The sequence below is a fragment of the Bombus affinis genome, chromosome 9 (genome assembly GCF_024516045.1).
Source record: "Bombus affinis isolate iyBomAffi1 chromosome 9, iyBomAffi1.2, whole genome shotgun sequence".
Lineage (NCBI taxonomy): Eukaryota > Metazoa > Arthropoda > Insecta > Hymenoptera > Apidae > Bombus > Bombus affinis.
In genome coordinates, this window is record NC_066352.1 from 14,550,514 (window position 1) to 14,569,891 (window position 19,378).

General features: G+C 38.6%; 1 protein-coding gene across 1 annotated transcript in view; it reads right to left on the minus strand.

Moving 5' to 3' along the window:
• LOC126920256 (repetitive organellar protein-like) overlaps nt 1–19,378 on the minus strand; it is a 60,862-nt gene that overhangs the window by 8,215 nt on the left and 33,269 nt on the right. The window contains exon 8 of the mRNA XM_050730348.1: nt 11,476–12,450. Coding sequence (XP_050586305.1) covers nt 11,476–12,450 — 975 coding nt within the window. The remainder of the gene's footprint in view (nt 1–11,475; nt 12,451–19,378) is intronic.

Here is a 19,378-nt window from a genome sequence, read left to right on the forward strand (position 1 = left end):
TACGAGATCATCGGGCGTCCCAATATTTTTATGAAAATAAAACACTTCTTTTGCTCTTACAGCGCTAACATATAGTATCGCTATAACGAATAAATGTAACGTTAACGATGCATAAATGACCAACTAACTAATGAAATCGACCAACTAAACGAAGTTGTGATATAACGGAGAAGAGAATGATTTACGCAATGATTATTCGAATCGCGTTTAAGAGAATTTGAGGATATAAAAGGAAGCTTAGGATATTTCAGAGAAACTAAGAATCTTCTTAAACTTTGGTGTATTTGCTGATCCTTTTTATTTGCAAATCATATATATTTTTTCGATCATTTATTTATTTATGCGAATAATTATGATCACAGATATATTCTAAGCTATAAATACTACGCACGTATTATTTAGCTATTGGTATTAAATAAAAGATTTATTATAATATATTATTATCAAAAAAATCCGATATATATATATACACACACACGTATATATATTAAATAAATGTCTATAGCTTATTGCAATTTTAACTACGTGTAGTCATCACGCGTGGCTAATAAATGTTTCATCGTTACAGCACGCTTTCGATATATGCACTTGTTGCATATTTTGTGTATTCTTTGCGTAAATGAATATACTTCTGTATATTTTCACGTATTACGTTTCTATACTACGCGTATATCATTTTCATATTTTAATGTATTTCAGAGGAACGAACGCCCGCGATCTAGCGAGAATATTTTAATAACATACATATTCTTTCTGCGGTTAATAAGGGGAAACGATCACGATGAGCAACTACTATTAAAGATACATTTATAGCGTAAAACGATAGCAGTTACCACTTCGCGTAATCGAAAACTCTAGAAGCCAAAAGTGTACATAGAAACAGGCTCAAGGGATGCCAAAAAAAGGGCAACCCACGCGGAGAACGTTGTCTTAACTCGTTCCTAATTCTAACCTTCCTTCCTTACCACCAACGCAAATCCGTTCCAACGATCTCCGCATGCAACTTTCGAGATACATACTTGCATCCATTTAGTTTCCCTCCCGAGACGACAACTATTTTAGCTGGATAGTTCTCCTCTTTTCTCGGTTCGCTCCTTTGGATTTGCGTTCCATCGCTCTCTTTCAGCCGATAATTTCAATCTCGGAACAGATTTCGATTAACGAAGCATCGTTTTCGACGCTGCACATCATTCGAATAAAAATAACGAAAACGTTGAATTTATCGTCATCTTTGTACTCGTTATTCGAGATAACTTGTATCCAAAGTTAGTATACACCAGGGGACATTGTACCGCGTATTTATACATATACAATACCCTAAACTAAACGAAGTCTGCAGGAAGATTCATCGGAACGAGGCGAAAAACAAAAAACCAAAGAAAAAAGAGCGTGCGTCGAAAAGATTTGTCCCGAAAGAGGACTCCCGTTGTATCCGTACGCGTGTCTTTCTCTCTCTTTAGCTACTTCTTTTTCTCCTGCTTCTTCGTTCTTCGCTTTTTTCTTCATTTCGACCGTACGTACGGTGCAACGCATCGGTTCAACTTGGTGTATATAGAGAGCAAGGGAGAGCTAATTTTAAACCGGCGACAAGCAGGCAGAACAGAGACAGGAAAAATAAAAGCGAACCGACACTCTGCCGCTATTCGAGGCTCAGTCTCTCTAAGCTGCACCTGACCCGATCCCTGTTGTCATTCGATGTACAGTACCCGATTCGAATGGCAAAAAGTACATATTTTTTATTTACAAGGATGCTGTGGTTTCCTAGCGATCTGCGAGAGGTCGAACGTATCGGTCTTTGAACGGTCGTGGATAACGAGCAAACACGACGAATTCGATATATGACCCATGAACACACGACTGTGTTTATTATGAGAATTTTCTAATAATTTTATTTACGTTTCAGGACTCGTACTCGAGTGGCGTACAAGTACTAGTTTGTTCGAAAAGTTTCGCCTATATCTAACGAAGATAATAATATTCCATTTTTCATTGGTTGCTTGGGAAAAAATATACACCTAGTGTTTTTCATTTAGAAATCATCGGATTCAACGGAGTTTCGTTATATTTATATCGCTTGACTTGTATATTTCGCGTGAATTTAGAATTTAGGCGTGCGGCGTAGCTTGAAAAACGCGCAACGATACGTTAGACTTCTCCAACGTGGTAAGTATTTGGGAAAGACTGATCGTATCGAAACCAAAGGAAGAGCAATGTCACTGACTGTGATACGAGCGAACGTAAAACGTCACAGATGGTTCCGAGTTTCGGAACAATGATTTGACGTAAGTAAGGATCGCTGCTGGACAAATTACCGGCTTCGCACGGACAATAAATGCCACGCCGCGATCGTTTACCACAGCTACGGTTTACTACACATGCGTTGCGAGTACGACACACATATATCGAGAGGTTTCTATTTGAAATCGTATTGCTGTCTTTATTCTACTTCCTCTTTCGTCAAACGCGATTAAGAATCACGATATCGAGCGGTGTTCTGTTCTAGGTCTTGCATGGTCGTTAGGTAGATCTAAGGATCGCTCGGCGATGTTACGGTTCAAAATCCGTGAATCTAGTATAGATAAAATTACGCGTATCATTTGCGAATAAGATGAAACATTAGCATAATTTCATTTGCACGTTTGTTTATACTATCGATGAAAAAATTGATAATATAAATTGCGACAGATTTGGAAATATCTTGTATTATGAGAATCTACGTATCGCGTAGAATCTCCTCCCTCGTCCAATAAGTGACATAAAACTCTCCGCATTATCACGAAGGCTCGCACGAGAAAGTATCGCAAATTAAAAATAGACTTAACCTTGAAACGCATATATCGATGAAGGGTCTCGCCACAAAATGTCAATTTAATGACGTATGAAAAGAAAAAGCTTATCCATTATTACGAGAATATTACTTTCACTTTCGTTCGAAACGCTAATCTGTTCATACCGATAAGCCGATATATCGGCAATTTATTTACAGTTTTTTTTTTTTACAGTTCTTGCTTTGTAACCAGTCGACTTACATACATGTGTACATCGTTATATGGAATTCTGACGTAAAAACTGTTCCCTATTTGTTGCAAATATCGTCAAGTATCGAACATATATAAAATTATTTTCTACGTGTACCTGAATATTTCGTAATTCAAATAATTTAAATTCTTTGCAGAACCTGTGACCTCTCTCTACGAATCAAGCAAACGGTTTTAGGATAACATTGAAAGAGAAACGCGCATTCCTTTAATCAACAAGTCAATGTTTATGACTGTAAATCGTCAATCAACATTGGAACTACCAAACCCGAAAAGGACGATATTTTATAAATGTGAAACGTTTCAATTGTCTCAAGATGTATGTACAAACTAACTAAATAAATTGTATTCCTAATTTAATTATTACGGATAAATATTTCCACATACATATATAATGCTTTTCACTGCAAATACCCTTGAGAATTGAATGGCCGGATATTCAGATAATAACCGATTGAACGTTTAATATTCGAGCATAGGGGAAATGTAATTATTTGAGCATAGGATATAGTACAGTGTGAGTAACCAGTGAAGCATAGTTAACCAGTTAATATGGTTTTACATTACATTCTCTGTCCAGTATTTTATAATAGTTATATACTACGCGAATGCATTTTACCTCAAGGAATTTCTTTCTTTTATATTTGGACTGCATGTTTCTCTCTGTCGTACGATGCGTGCGTGTATGTACGTCGAAGTAAAACGTTTAACATTTGGCTTCGTTTCAAAACGTTAAAAAGTTAAAAATTTGATCACTTGTAGCATTTTTCCCCCAAGATTTTCGTTTATAAAAGCTAATCAAGTTCAATCATGGTTCATGAGATATCGAATTCGTCGTTAAATAATTTTCGATCGTTTTCCTAGAAGAATCGACCAATTAATGTGCCGTATGCGATGGTCTTTATCCCATCTTCCTATATCATTGGTGTAGGGAAGATCACGACCGCGAAGAACGCGTTTCGTCGTATACATAGGCCAGTGTAATTTACTTAAGTTTGAGGTAAGCCGATCCATACTACACGCACTATGTTAGATCCAATTACCAGTTTGCAGACGAGAGACCTCGCTAATGTCGTGACACGCTAAACCGACCACGCTTATATCTTTTTCGGGCTTTCAAAACTGCAATACAGTTAGTAGCACGTGATTCAACGACGTAGAGTTTTTAATATTAATTATATAACAAACGCCACTGGGGATAATATTCACAATATTTTTCTTTTTTTCTAATTAACACGCTTCAGAGCAGCTTGTTCCACTTTTCCCCTATTGTCGCGTTTACTCCATGTGTTTACCTGGTAACACCCCTAATTTTTTTGCGTCGACACGCAATAGGTCGACGCGCAAATTTTTAACATGGTACGTATATTCTACTACCATTGGAGTACCATTGCTTGTAGAATGTTTAACATTGATCGGTTTAAAAAATAGGAAGACGCGGTGCAAAAATGCAGAAGAGTTTTCGCTTTTATCGATATTAGATAAAAGGATGTATATGATATAATTTATTGTATATCATGATATCTCCTACTGTGAATCATACAATTCGTACAGTACAATAATTATTTGTTAATATTTATAGGTATTTTTTCGTAAGGCGTTAATCGATTAAAGATATACGTAACACGTATGACGTTGAAAACATAATATGCGAATTTAATCCATCATCGTCAAGGTAATTAAGCATCTCAGAATAAATATTAATGTTTGTATTAACATATTATTTATATTTATATTTCTTTTACGGTAATGCGACTCACTCTGTTCACGCAGTATAACATCTTAGAAAAGAGGATGTTATTCAGAACTATAATTTACGTTTCCCTTTTTTATCTATGGTTTTCTTCATATTCTTAGATCATACTATCAGTTTTTTGATCATTCCAAAATTATATGTATAATTCGTTAACACATTTATACTAAGGTCTTACTTTATATCATATTATACTTTATATTATACTAAAGTACATAATATCTATTTAATTCATTTTTGAATTCATAGAGAATAATAAAAATTAATTTTTCCAATATCATTTACAAAAATAAATAATAAATTATGCGACAACGAATCTACAAAATGAAAGATTAAATTTTGTTTCGAAGCAAGAATAATTTTTAAACGATCTCTAAATTTTGTGATAATATTTGACTAATAGAGTATTATAAAAAAAAAAGAAGAGAAATGCATCAGCGAGTTTAGAAAACTAATTTCGAAGAAAGTTACGCTATACTGTCCACTCGACGTGGACGTGTACATTCGCAAAACATTAAATTCCACCAAATCGAGGTTGCAGGTAAATGAGGTTAGTTTTAAGATGGGGTCAGGTTTTAGACAGACAGGTTTTAGGTTAGATTTATAACTGAGCTACATACATACACAAGTAGCAATCAAAACTGTAAACTGGTATATTTGGATTCTACTGCTAGACGTTATCAGAAAATACGTGAATATTGGAAAAAATGTTGCCTGTCTTACAACGAAGTTTAGTCAAATAAAATTTTAATAAACGCGCTCGCGGAATTAAGAGTCTTAAAATTGCTTTCTTGTATCAAAATTCTATATTCTTCGATAACTTTGACTAGTCTTTTTGTTTCATAAAAGTTATTCGCTTTGTAAATAAAGCAGATGGTGGAAACCCGTATCCAAATGATAGTTCGAAAATTCTAAAAGGCTAATGTATCGTTGATTGCGACCAATACGGGTAAACTGATAAAAAATTAAACAGTGCATCCTGCATTGCAAATTCACCGCCATAATTTCATGATACGGATATTATATAAATACATATAAATTATGCATGTTTCGATGTACTAAACAGTATACGCAAAGATAGTGAAATATCGTAAAATTGGTAAAATAGTGCATTTAACCGGAGTCGATTTCTTTTTTATTGTTATATTTTTTATATATTAAAATTACATTATATTTAAAACATCTCAAGTAATTGAAAAAGATTCGTACGGATAATGAATTTTCTGAGAATTCTTTGTTGCAAATATTGTTCAACTTTGATCTAATTTTCAATGAAGTAACATATTTTCCTATATTATTCTATAATGGGTTTAACAAGTTAAACAGTTGGAACTTGTAAGAATTCTGTTATGTATATACTATTATCAAAATGAAACCGATGAAATATAAATATAAATATTATATAAACACGAATCTATTAATTACGATAGGTAATAATTTCAATGAAATTAACTTAATAAGATAATTGGTTAATCGAAGAAACGTAGTATATCGGCTCAAATCTCTATTCATTTCTATAAATGCGTTTGAAGAAATTCGAAACATTTAAATAAATTTTTAAATTATATCGAATATTTAGAAACAAAGTATAGATACGTTCAAAATGAGACTACTCTTTTTCGATAAATCATCGCATAAAATTGTTAAATTCGATTCGGGTTATAAAACGTATCGTACGTGATTTTTGAATTGTACCATTTTGCTAGCGTCACAGTGTGTCCATAGAACGCGAATATAATACTACGTTTCAGCTATATGTACGTTTAAGTTGTGTAGATTATGTCGCCAAGGAGCAAAGAAATTCTTCATTTTACCACTCATTTTTGAAATGCACACCGCTACTGTACAAATGTTCAATCTTCGGATATCAATAAAACAACTGCATATGTCGTATGCTCTCCGAATAACCGAAATCGTTAGAAAAGAAAGAAAAAAAGCTGTTAGAAATTCAACTTCCACCGCGTGAAGGCGAACGGAAAGAATCTACCACCTCACCATTCCTTGGCTATGCATCAACCTTTGAATTTAATTCTAAGAAATCCAGCCAAGCCCATGGCGATGGTTGGCCTTTTGTAGAATGGAACAAAATAAGGAAACGAGATTTTACCAACGAATCGATATAAAGAATAACATTTCGAAAATTGGCTGCGAAATCCTAAGTATGATACAAAATCAACCGGCAGACTGAACGCCGGCCGGCATCCGTTCCAAATTTAAATTCTCCGTAAACGGTTCATGGTGGACGTGATTAACGTACATACCTTAGAGAACGCTCTTTCACTGGCACCGTCTGCTTCCGAATACTACACGAAACTTTATAAAAGTTTTGCGTCGATCTCAGAAGAAATAATCTATTAATTTATTATCAAAACGCACTATGCACTAATTCAAATGATTTTACACGACGAAAACAACTCAAGCAGGATGAGAGAAGTCGCACATTCGCAATCGTCCAGGGCTCGAGTCCAACTGCCGGAACCCCCTCCAGTCGACCCACGCGGCATGGCGTGCCATTGGTCGATGCCCGCACACTCATGCGCCAATCCAAACGTATCACGACTCTCCTATCCAATCGCACGTATTCACGACGATTCCAGATACTTCGACCGTTTGGCGGTAAATTTGACACTATGAATTTTGCGCGCGTGTAATTATCATAGTTATTGGTAATAATTCCAGAGATTTACGAGACGTTTGAACGATATAAAAACTGTATTTTTCAAATGAATTTTATTTGAGCCCCTAAAAAAGAAGCGTGGAATAAAAACAGAAAATGAATAAAGAAATAAAAGAAGAGATATCATAAATTTTTACGTATCAAACAAGTTTCCAGTTCCATAACGATTCAATTGTAAAGAAATTTGGAAACTGTATAAATATAACTAATTATATCTCTATATTTACCGCATCAAGAAATTATATATTAATATTTCGCCTAGGATATCGATTTTCGATAAATAAAGCCGTATGTCCTTATCAAAGTTTCCATTTATCATAGCCGTTGTAAGAGTATAATTAATTTTCTCACAACCCGAATTAAATATTAAGAAAATTCACCGACGACATAGTAGGAGTAAAACGACCTTGCGAATGCATGCTCAGATAAATTTAGACAGATAGAAAAAGAGGGGCGTGGTATAGTGAATAACTGCGCGCATACATGAACGGCATACGTGGCTTCTTTGGCACGTAAGTGTCATGACGGTTCTCCTTTTTTAATATCATACTGTACTTCGAAGAAAACAGTCGGTAACGCTTTCCTATTGCTCATGAACGAAAATATTCAACCTTACGCTCCCCTTAAACGTGTCCGTATATAAAATTCTGTATACAGGAAAGGTGTGAATTATGTTAACGCTTAAACGTAACATTAATTTAACATCGATAAACATCCAACTTGAAATATTCATCATATATGTACAGGGTGTTTCGTTTAACTGCAAACGATGAAATATCTATAGGATCGAAGTTACAAAAGAATTGTTCGTACAAAAGTTGTTCGGTACATAGGAGGGTATTAGGAAGAGCAAATAATATTTTTATTAGTGGAGGAGATATTAAATCACGACACCGTACCATGTAATGTCGTAAATTAGATCCGAAGCTGAATCTTATGTGACGTAATTCGATGGAATTAGATGGTGCAGTCACGCAGAGTTTGGCTACCAATTTACGTTCATCTTCGGATCTAATTTATGACATTCCGCCACACCGAACAGGTCGCGATAGGTCGTTGTATTCACCTGATCAAACGTCACCATATTACGAATAAAAAAATACAAGGTTTCATAAAAAAAAAAAAAAAGAAACTATCTCAACTTTGATATCTTCTCCACTACTACACATACGAAAATACTATTTACGCTATCCAATGCCCATATACCAAACAACTTTTGAAAGAATAAATCTTTCTGTAACTTCGATCCCTCGAGAGATATTCCACCATTTCCAGTTAAACGAAACACCCCTCCAAATACCTTGGAAGAAGAAATAAAATAAAATAACAATGTTTTTTCCATTTGCGTGTTAATATAGTCCAGACACCAGATGCATCCTGTATTTCATCGCGAGACTTATTACTTCGTATTGCCAATTCCATCTCTTCTTCCCTCCCTTCCTTCTCTCACCTTCTAGATATATATTTGTTATTTTATTTGGTCAGGTTTTTCTTATAAAACGACGGTCATTAATACCGTTACCGAAGGATGAGTCGAGGAATCCTTTGGTCGATCCGAGTCTCAGCGAATACACAGCAATTTTCATCAGCTTCTTCAACCGAATATCGTCTTTTTAATTATTTTATCAGTTTAATCCACCGTTCATCTTGCGTATTGGTTTTACAATAAATGTGTATCTTTTTATATATCGTTCGACTTACGGCGAATATGTTAGAATCACGATGTTCGTAGGCTCAGCCGTTTACAGTTAGGAAGTTAACGTTTCTTCCTATTAATTCGGCGATGAAAAGCCGAATTTATTTACGAGGGAAAACTTGCTATGATTGAGAGGAAATTACTTCTTAACGTCTATACATCAATTTATTACTGTACACTTACATTTTATTTCAAAGTGTGATATTCTTTGAAACGAGAGTTTACGCGATTACTCGGGAGAGTAATTAAGAGTAATTAGGCTGATGTATCGTAAATGTTACGTTGTACTTTTTCACACTGACCAGCCTTCCATACAAATATCAAACAATGCTAAATATTTCGAAGATAAATGACAAAAGTCGAGGATATAAACGATGCCTGTTCGATGAAGTACACGCGCATATTCGACAGGGAAATTGTAGACATATATGGCAGCTGTAGGGATATAGCTACAGTAACGGAAGGGATAAGGAAGACTTTGTAGAGTTGGGAGAAGGCTGGCAATTTTTGCGAGGCGGATGACAATCAGTGCAGGAAACGCAGTGACTGGCACAAGGTGGTGAAAGCCGAAGTGCAGCGGAAAGTGGGCCGGGTTCCTAGGCGATAGAAAGAACGTGTAACAGCTCTCGAGCGTCCCACGTTTCACGTTTGTATTTATGAGCTGAACAGGTCTAATATCGGACAATTCGTCCAAATCCGGTCTGACCAAATTTGAAACTCGGAAGATGATAGCGAGAAAACGACAGTTTCTATCGTTCGAAAGGCTAGACTATTATCTTTTAGAAAATCCACAAAACGTGGAATTACGATTAGGAAACACGATTATAAAAATTGATTACTAAGTCGTATACAATAGCGCGTGAAATCTGCACCGCGAAAGTAAACAGGTTCTACGAAGAAGGTCGCACGGTTTAGGGAAATGATCCAAGAGATTGTTTTTAAAGCTAACTTTAAGTTAAAAGTTACATCTTACATCGTAACATAAATTTTTTACGCTTTTTATCACAACTTATTGACTACCGAGAGTAAGAAGATTAACAGAGAATTAAAGAAGCTGTACAAAATGTTTGTTCTTCTGAAAACGTACGGTTGGTGAATTTGTACCATCGATTCAAATTCACCATCAATTCACGGCTTCGAATTATTCCATCCTGTGTAACCTTGTTTTCATCTATTAAAATTTAAACGCTTAATTTTTACGTATTTTGCTTAAATAACCGATACTGGTAGCGATTTCTTCTTCGTGTCGCAACTGTGAAAAAGAATTTCACATTATTCGTTGCGATCTAACGATAGACACTTGCGTGTAGCGTAGCCCGATGAAAGCTCTTCTAAAATGCTTATTTAAAATTTAGATGCTAATTTAAATAGATGGAATTTAAATACCTTCTGGAAGTGTTCGTTACTGCGTAAAATAATGCGAGTTTCGCGTAACGACGGTATCGATCCTCTTTCTAACCGGTTTCTTGGAATCACCAAAATCCAGCGTTCCAGCGCAAAAGGAATATGGTAATACATACCACGAAAAGCGTTACGAGAAAAGGCGTTGTTAACCGGTTATCTTTCTCGTACAAGATAAACGCATGCCTCTCTTTTCCCTTTAACTCGTTTACGCGCGATAGATCTCATTTTCTAATTATCGTTCCATAGTTGGCGATATCTTAAAATTATCGATTATATTCGCATCAGTCTTTTACACGGATTGCAAAAATTTGATTCTCTCCGTTTGTTGTCACTCGACGTGCGTATAATACGCCTTTAATATAAATTGGAGAAAATCTTCGAAATTCAAGCCAATAGAGGATATATAAAAGGTAAAGTATAAAAAAATATCTCCACCTTTCAATCCTGATATCGTATTAAAAATATTTTGTTCGTTATCTATGAAAGTTAATTCGAATTAATTTGTTCTTCGCGTAAAACGAATCGCCAAACTTTGCAGTTCCAAACAAATATAATCTCGATGATAAACCTTTTCTCGTTTAACGGATAAATCATAAATGAAAAATATTTCTCACGAGGCGGAGGACCTCTATCTTCGTTGCACCATTTACGTATCCTGCGTAACTTGAATCTTCGATGTGTTCACGATAGAAAAGAAGTTGAATTACGATTGTCACAAAAAAAAAAAACTTAATTAGATATGAAACAAAGATACCTCCCCTTAATTTGCCTCAAAAACTGGAATAATCATAGACCGATACGAAACTCAAGAAAATAAACTTGCCAAATAGTAAGACGCATCTCGCGATCCAAGAAGAAGTAGGTCGTCGTTTATAGAAACGCGATTTACTTTGTAATTCACACTTACTGTTAGCCTGCGGCGAGGGTGGAGAATCGTCATAGTCCACGGGGCCAGCCTCGTCAACGACATCCTGCGCGTCATCCACTTGCTCGTCATTTTTCACTCTCGTTTCTTCATCGCCTATACCTTCACCGAGTAGTTCGCAAACCTGGTTATTCATTTTCTCGTGAATTACCTCGTGCATAATTTTAGGACTCTCATCCAGCACCTGGGCCTTGGATAACGCGATCTCATCGGGAACGTCATTGTCGTTATTATCGTGAACGTGATCGCGATTGCGATCATTGTCGTCGTTGTCGCCGTTGTCGTCGTTATCGTTGTCATTGTCTTCATTGTCTTCGTCGTCGTCGTCGTCGTCGTCGTCGTCGTTGTCGTTGTCGTCGTCGTCGTCGTCTTCGTCATCGTCGTGTAAATTATTACCTGCGATCGGTTCGTGCGTAACGTCGGTATTGGCGTTCAAATTGGCGTTCATCGATTCGTCGACGTCCATGTTGTCGAGAACGTTCAGGTCTTTGCCAGGTTGGTTTTCGTCGTGAGCGGAGTCGCTGTCATCGTAAAATTCGTAGGAAAGGTTTTTAACGGGCATCGTAGCGACGTCGTCAACCGCGTCTACGTCAGTTTCGGGACCCAAGTCGGAATAATCGTAATCCGCGTCGCCGTTTTCGTGCTTTCCATTGCTAGCCGCAAGAATGCCAGCATCGTCGTGATTGCGCGATTCTTGAGAAATCATCGCTTGTTTCAGGATATTTGAATTGATCGCGTTATGCGCATCGTCGATGTCCAGGAAAAGCGGTTTATCCTTCGAATTCATTTTTTCGAGTATATCATTCACTTGCAAACGATGGTACGGATGGGCGTATAGGGGTCTGGCTGCGATCGCGCTGGCTGGGGTTAACAAGACCACAACCACGGTAATGTTGTCCTCCGAACCTGCGTGCTTCGCCCACTGCACCAGGACCTGATACGCGCGTCTAAATCCGTCTGCAACATGAAAAAAAATACCTATTCGTTAGCTCGATCATTTATTTATCCAGTTGTCTTATTTATTTTAATTGTTTATTACCAGCGAAACTGTGCCGATTAAATAAACAGAGTAACGTTAGTTTCGTAATTACGCGTGTAATTCCGATATCGGAACAGAGGTGGAATCGTGGTTAAACGTTTTGTATTTCTTGCTGGTTTACGAGCCACGATCAAGCAAGACCGTGACTTATCACAATTGCTATTCATCCGGCAATTACCATCATTTCTCAACGGATGACAGTCTAACGCGATTTCTTTGAATATGTACGAAGGTAGGGGGAATTATCGATTTATAACACGAAGAGTTTCTGATTTTTCATATATTTTCTTTTTCTAGCGTTTAACAAAGCTTATCTTAATTTTGTTCGTAATTAAATTTCTACATACATATGTCGCGATACGCGAGTTTTCTCCTTCCTTCGCCTTTGTCCGTCTCGTTTAAACGTCGCGTTAATTTTCCGGCTATCGATCTAATTTCGATTCTGTCTCAAACGATAACGAAACACGGTTCGTAACAGAAGCATCGGGGTAACGGGTGCAGATCGATTCCAAGTACAGTTTGTAGCGACAAAAGTACTGTGCAGAGCTGGAAAGATGTTCAACGGGACGCTACACAGGGGCAAGGAATGTATTCGTATACATAGCGTTCTCTATCGCTCGCTGTCGCTGTACGCGACGCTTTCGGCCAATACGCGTGCTTATCTTTATGATCGTCGAGTCTATGAAAAATAACCAATCGGATCCACGTTCCTTTGTCTGGTAGTCTTTTTGTCTCTGCAATAGACTGGAGCGAGATCTAGCAATAGATTAGAACGCATGGTGCCACGTGGGCTGCGCGTGGTAAGATCGCATCGCGCGCGTGAAATCTGACAGCCACGAGCGCGGTATGATTTAAGAAGCCGGAAAGTTTTGGGTGAATCGTTCAAAGATCGAAAGTCTTTCAAGTCGTCTGACTGGTATCGTCATCATCGCGTATTCACTACCGTTTGTTATCGGCATATTAAATAAATTGTTAATTACTCATCTCGCCTGTAACGACGAATCTTTCACCGAAATAACGCGTTGCGACTAACAATTCCGATTAAAGCGTATATCGCGCATCGTTTATAGCTTCGATGTTATGAATAACATCGGCTATTTTCATCCATCTTTTTTTTTTTTTATTTGTAATACGACAGTTATTTACGAGAGGTGAATCACCTACGACGACAACTATGACTCGTATGGTCCGAAACGCGCCAACGAAAAATTACGTAATTATAATTACTATACCGCCGGTCTATCGCATGATGTAACATAGCACACGCAACGCTGGAGACGCGATAGATAAAAAACGCTAAACGACGATAGATACTCGTTCGCACGAGGCAATTTTCGCGAAACGAAATGCTTCGTCGTGTCGGACAGAAGGAAAAGTAACCTTTTGCGCATAAGAAGAAAATAATGGAACAAGAAGTAGAAACATATTGTACGTACAATGCTTTCGATGCCTTTGGCGCTGTCTATTGGGTTGGCAACTAAGCGATTGCGGATTTTGTCAATACCACCTAATGACAATTAACGATATAATGACCACGTTAATGATACAATGGCAAAACGTCATTAGGTGGTATCGACAAAATCGACAATCAGTTAGTTGACAACCCAATAATTTGATCGTGACACGCGTGGCACGATCCATATAAATCTATCGGAAAAGGTAAATTGGACGTACGTATGTTGGAATCGAGGTATCGCGTCAGCCGATATTTAAATATCGAAACTTAAATCTAAAATTTATCCTAAAATATCGCGGAAATGACGCGGTTCTGGCGGATCACTGGGTATAGTCGTAAAAGCATATGCCGCTAAATCCGCGTCCCTGAATCCAAGTACGTTGACCCGTGCGCCACGACTGCGTAGGTTTCCTTTCCACCCTTTTCTTTACCCCAACTTGTTTCTTCTATTTTCCCCTCTACCAATTCGTCTCTAGCTCGATTTCGGGCTTTTGTTCGCGTCGGTGAATTCACTGCGATTCGCCGTCACCCCTTTTGCCGTCGTTAATTCTTCGCTCTGCTTTTCCACCGTACTTCTTCGTTCTCGCTTCTCCGCGTTACCGCTTCCAGCTTTCCCTCTCCCACTTTCTTTCGAACATCGAAAGTAATTTAGACTTTGCGTCTAATGGATCAGGACGAAACGAACTCGAGCTTCGGCGAACGGCTCGAGAGTCGTTCGTCCTTTTTCTCCCCTTTGCTTTCTCCTTCTTTACGAACTTTATATTATTACGAACGTTTCTCGTTGGAAACACGCGAAGAGACATTTCCACGTGCAAGTATTCCGATAAGCGAGCGACGTAAAGTCGGACTTGACGCGATCTAATCTCCGTTAAAACGAGCTGACACGTTCGCGAGCGTTTCTTTCTTTACGGATGTGCGAGTCGTGACAGAAATTCATACATTCGTAGATTATTCAACGCGCATTTGTCGATGAATGGCTGGTTTTTCAGAATATCGTTACATAGGCCGACGAGTCTGCGATCGAAGTATCCGTAACGCGCAGTCGGAATCAATTTACCAACGCGATCGCCGTTCTCTGCGAATGAAAAAAGGAAAATCGTGCGTAGAAGCCTAGCGAATGCGTAGAATCATCGATAAGCAAATAATTATGGAACGATCGAATTAATCCGAGTCACCGTGCTACTGTATTTATATATCACGAGTAATAAACGTTTGTCGAAAACGTCAAATTAGCAAGAGTGGACTAAATTCTAGACTTTCCGGTGAAACGACGGAAACGCGAATAAAACTCACTGCAACGAGAGAACGTGCTACCAACATCCCGATGAGAAGTTACCTCTTCGTCGTGCCATGTACTCCACGCACCAGAAGAGTTTAAATTACACGGAAATATTGGATTACGTGTGCCACGGTAATGCAACAGCGGTTAGACAATAGACGGTTGTGTTAACACCAGTTCCCTTTATTCTATATTATTTGTACATAGCTTCCTCGCGATACGTTTCTGCAAAGTCTTAGAACAGAAGGAAAGTCGAGCGAATCGTCGCGAGTCATATTCTACGAATTTCTTAACAAAAATTCGTTCGCGTCTAATCTGCGTTATTTCTAGGAGAAACTCGTTGAAAAGCGCGTATCGTATTTTCTTTTGCGAGTAATCGAAAGAATTCGACGAACGTTCGTCAATAAGCGTATTCAGATATACATTTGACGCTGCATCGATAGCGACTATCCGAGTCGTTCATTATCGGATCGGATAGTCGCTGTCGACGGTTTTAATCTTTGAGAAAAATACTCTGGAGAGCAAATCGCGACAGTTTCACATAGGCACTCTCGCAAATAGACACCTATCTATATATCTTTTCGCGAAGCGTTTGTCGACAAAAGTCTCGTATTATAAAACGCGCAAGCTGCGACAAATTAGAATACGACCGGGTTACCGGTCTTGCGATCAGAACGACGGTACCAGAAATATTTTTCACGCTTGCTATAAATCGCGCGAATGCCGTCGAATTTCTACGGAAATTCGTAGGTTGCGTCGAGCAAACTATTATCGATCGGACCCCTTAAAAAACGGGCGTGACAGACGGTTGGCGCTGTGTTTGTATCCCATCGTTTCGGATGGACATTCGACCGATCGATAATCCGAGACCGCTCGCGGCTATTACGTACTTTTAATTTGTTTCGCGCGAAAGGCGGCGTATAATTCGAGATCAGCTAGAGAAACGACTCGAATATAATTCCTCGATCGTCGATATTTCGAAACATCATTAAATCATCGCGGATGAAACTGTCGAGTTTGACGAATATTCGCAAAAAGGGAGCCGATAGTTTTTTCATACGTCGTCGAGCTGTCGCCACGTTGAACAGATCCCTACGGAAGTTTAGTTGGCGGCACTGTTTACGAAAAAGTTACTATCAAAAAAACGTCTACACAAAAGCGTAAACATCGATCGTTTACTTATCGATACGGTAATACGCGTCGATAAATAAAAGCGTGGGCAGAGCCTCTTCCGAGAAGAGTCTAACCTGACGAACGCCGAATCTGACTTTGAGCTAACCTTCGAGCTAGTTTAGGTATTTTTGCGCAAACTGTTTTTGACAGTAACTTCTTCAAAAATGGCGTCGCCTCACCACTAAAATCCTCGCAACGCTGCTCAGGGAAATGACCTTGACGATATACCAAAAAATGATCGAAATCGGAATATGTACGTGTTCACGGAATTTCCACTAACGTGGAAAATATATCTCGACGAAAGTACCACCCATCCGTTGCGTACGCGTGGAAGGTATCGATAATTAGAATTTAATTGTATTGTGCTTATCTATAATTACAGATATAATTATAATTAAGGAATAAAAAGAAAGCGGGCCAATTCACTGGCGATCGCAAGCGAAACTCTCTTCTACGAGGCTTTGCTGCCTTCGAACTATTACCGTATCTAAGCAATATGAATTATATAGGTGATGCGCGCATAAATCAAGCTCCGCTCGCGGAACGATCGTTGAACCAATGCTCAACGGCCCTGACCGTCGGTATCGCTAGCTTTTCTCGCCATCTTTTCATGAAAATTTTACTATATGCGATATTCTTATCTGCTTGAAACAGAACACGTGAGAATTTTCGCTCGTCGATTCACTCGCGTACTCGAAGGGAAAAAAGGAAAATGGTTTCGAGTCAAAGTTCTATCGCGTTCCACGAAGATACGCTTCTACGTAGAAATGTAAAAACGTACGATGGTAACTCCGGCGACGTATACGATCGTATTCCGAGCATCTGTTAAATCGTTTGTTTAGCACGCGCGATCGTAGTTAATGATTTCGACGGCCACGAATGTTTTTCGATGCGCTTACGTCGAAGTAATCGTTCCTTTTTAACAGCGCGACGTTCGATACAAGACTCGTGAAAGAACGCTTTATTATAAAGCTAACGCGTATATTTTTGCCTTTCTTAAATAAATCCATCTCTCGTGACAAGAGCAAGGCCCGCGTGCATTTGTAGCGCTGAATGATCGCTTTATCCCCGTTCGCTGTAATGGCCGGTGTCAAACTTCCAGCTACGCCGTATCGTCAACGGTTTCGAACACTTTATGTCCTGCACTTTGAATACTGTTTTGAATTTACTTAACCTAGTTCCGCGCAACTCTAAAACATCTGCAGCTCCGCGCTTTTATTTCGGATAGACGCGTGCGTTTCGTGTTACGTAATTTATAGACCGCGTTTCTAAAAAGAATATCGTATATGTAAAATCGTATGCAACGTACATATAACGTGGTATATGTCAAATTGGTCCAACAGCGATTGGTCCGAGAGAGAACGAAGACAGTGGCTCGGTGGGTAAACGCTTACAGCGCTCTTTTTGCATGTTGAAGGCGCCGTTTAAACGATTACCACTTTATGATTTAAAATGCATATTCCGTGTTAAAAGTCGAGTCTCAACCATGACACAGCGAGAGAGATAACGAGATGACACATTGCGAGCAAATTGATTATCGTCACGCTGAACGCTTCGTATGCTTCGAATCGCTGTTTTAAAACACCGCGATTCCATCCCGATATACGATAATTCGATGACTTTACAGAATCGTCGATTTCTTTGATTCCATATCAAATACACCGCAAATCCATAAAAGACAAGCGAAATAATCATGTCACTCGTATCCAATCGGGAATCAGCGAGTGACGAGGTCTCGACAAGGTTTTAACCTCGATCTTCTTAAGAATCGGATCTCAATCGAAAGACTTATTTTTCCACGTAAACGTCCAACCATCTATTCCGTATTATTCGTCTGCATATCGTCGGCGCATAAGGAAGAAAAATTCATCGTTTAGAAAATCAGCGTGAAATAGAAAGTAGTTTAAAGAAGAGAGAACGGTCAACGAATCGAATAAGTAGCAGCTACGTGGAAATTCTTATCTTTTTAGGTTTCGGGAGTCTATAATAGAATATCGTCTATACGTACTGTTTACCATACGAAAGGGAAACCAGACAAGAGATAAAATATAAATCCCATAAATATGGCAGTCTAGTTGCATGTAACGTTTTAATGTTAGAAATGAAGTTGTTGGCTGTATCGAAAAGAAAAAAGTTGTTTTAACGAATGAAATAAAAAACTTGCATCTCCTCGTGGTTGCTATATGCCGCAAAGCCGCGCTACGTGCATGCATTTTCATAAAAATGCGCGGACCCGTTTTCTTTCCTGTTAGTCGCGGCCGGAATGCGATGCGGCGTTGTGTTACGCTTTCCTGTTAATTCCGGCAATAAAGTCGGGTCAAACGTTCTCTCGTTCGTTCTCGTCTCGTGAAATTCCTGGGTCCTTCGTAATCTAAATTTGTAGCGTCTTTTCTTTTCTTTTCTTTTTTTTTTTTTTTTTATCGAACGAGTCGGACAATTTTCGCGTGAATTCTCCTCAAAAACTATTTCGGTGAATAAAAGCGCAGGAATATTAATCGACAGAATACGATTCGCGATATCGGCAATTTTTACATCGAAACGTTCCCCTCGAGACACAGAGCCATCGTACTTCGAGAACTGAAAGTCTGCGATCGGTTTTTTAAAAGAACGCGGTATAGCGTGGCGGTGTGGCGCAGCGGTCAAATTTTTGTCTCAGCTTCGGTCCCGGTACACGGTGGTGTTACGTTACAGAGACCTGCGGCTTACCGCATTTGCTCCGCTTTCACGTATCGTAGTATTTTACGACAGCATAAAATGCAATTAAGCACGACGTCTATTATCGCCCTGTGGTCTGCGGAGTATACACCTAGAGTTACCGACCGAGGAAAATTCGCGGCCACCTTCGCAGTGTCGATTTTACTTCCTGTTGCACGCTGATCCCGTCTCGAGCGAATTAAGCCGCGAATTTCGTAAATGTTTCATAAGACGCTATCATCGA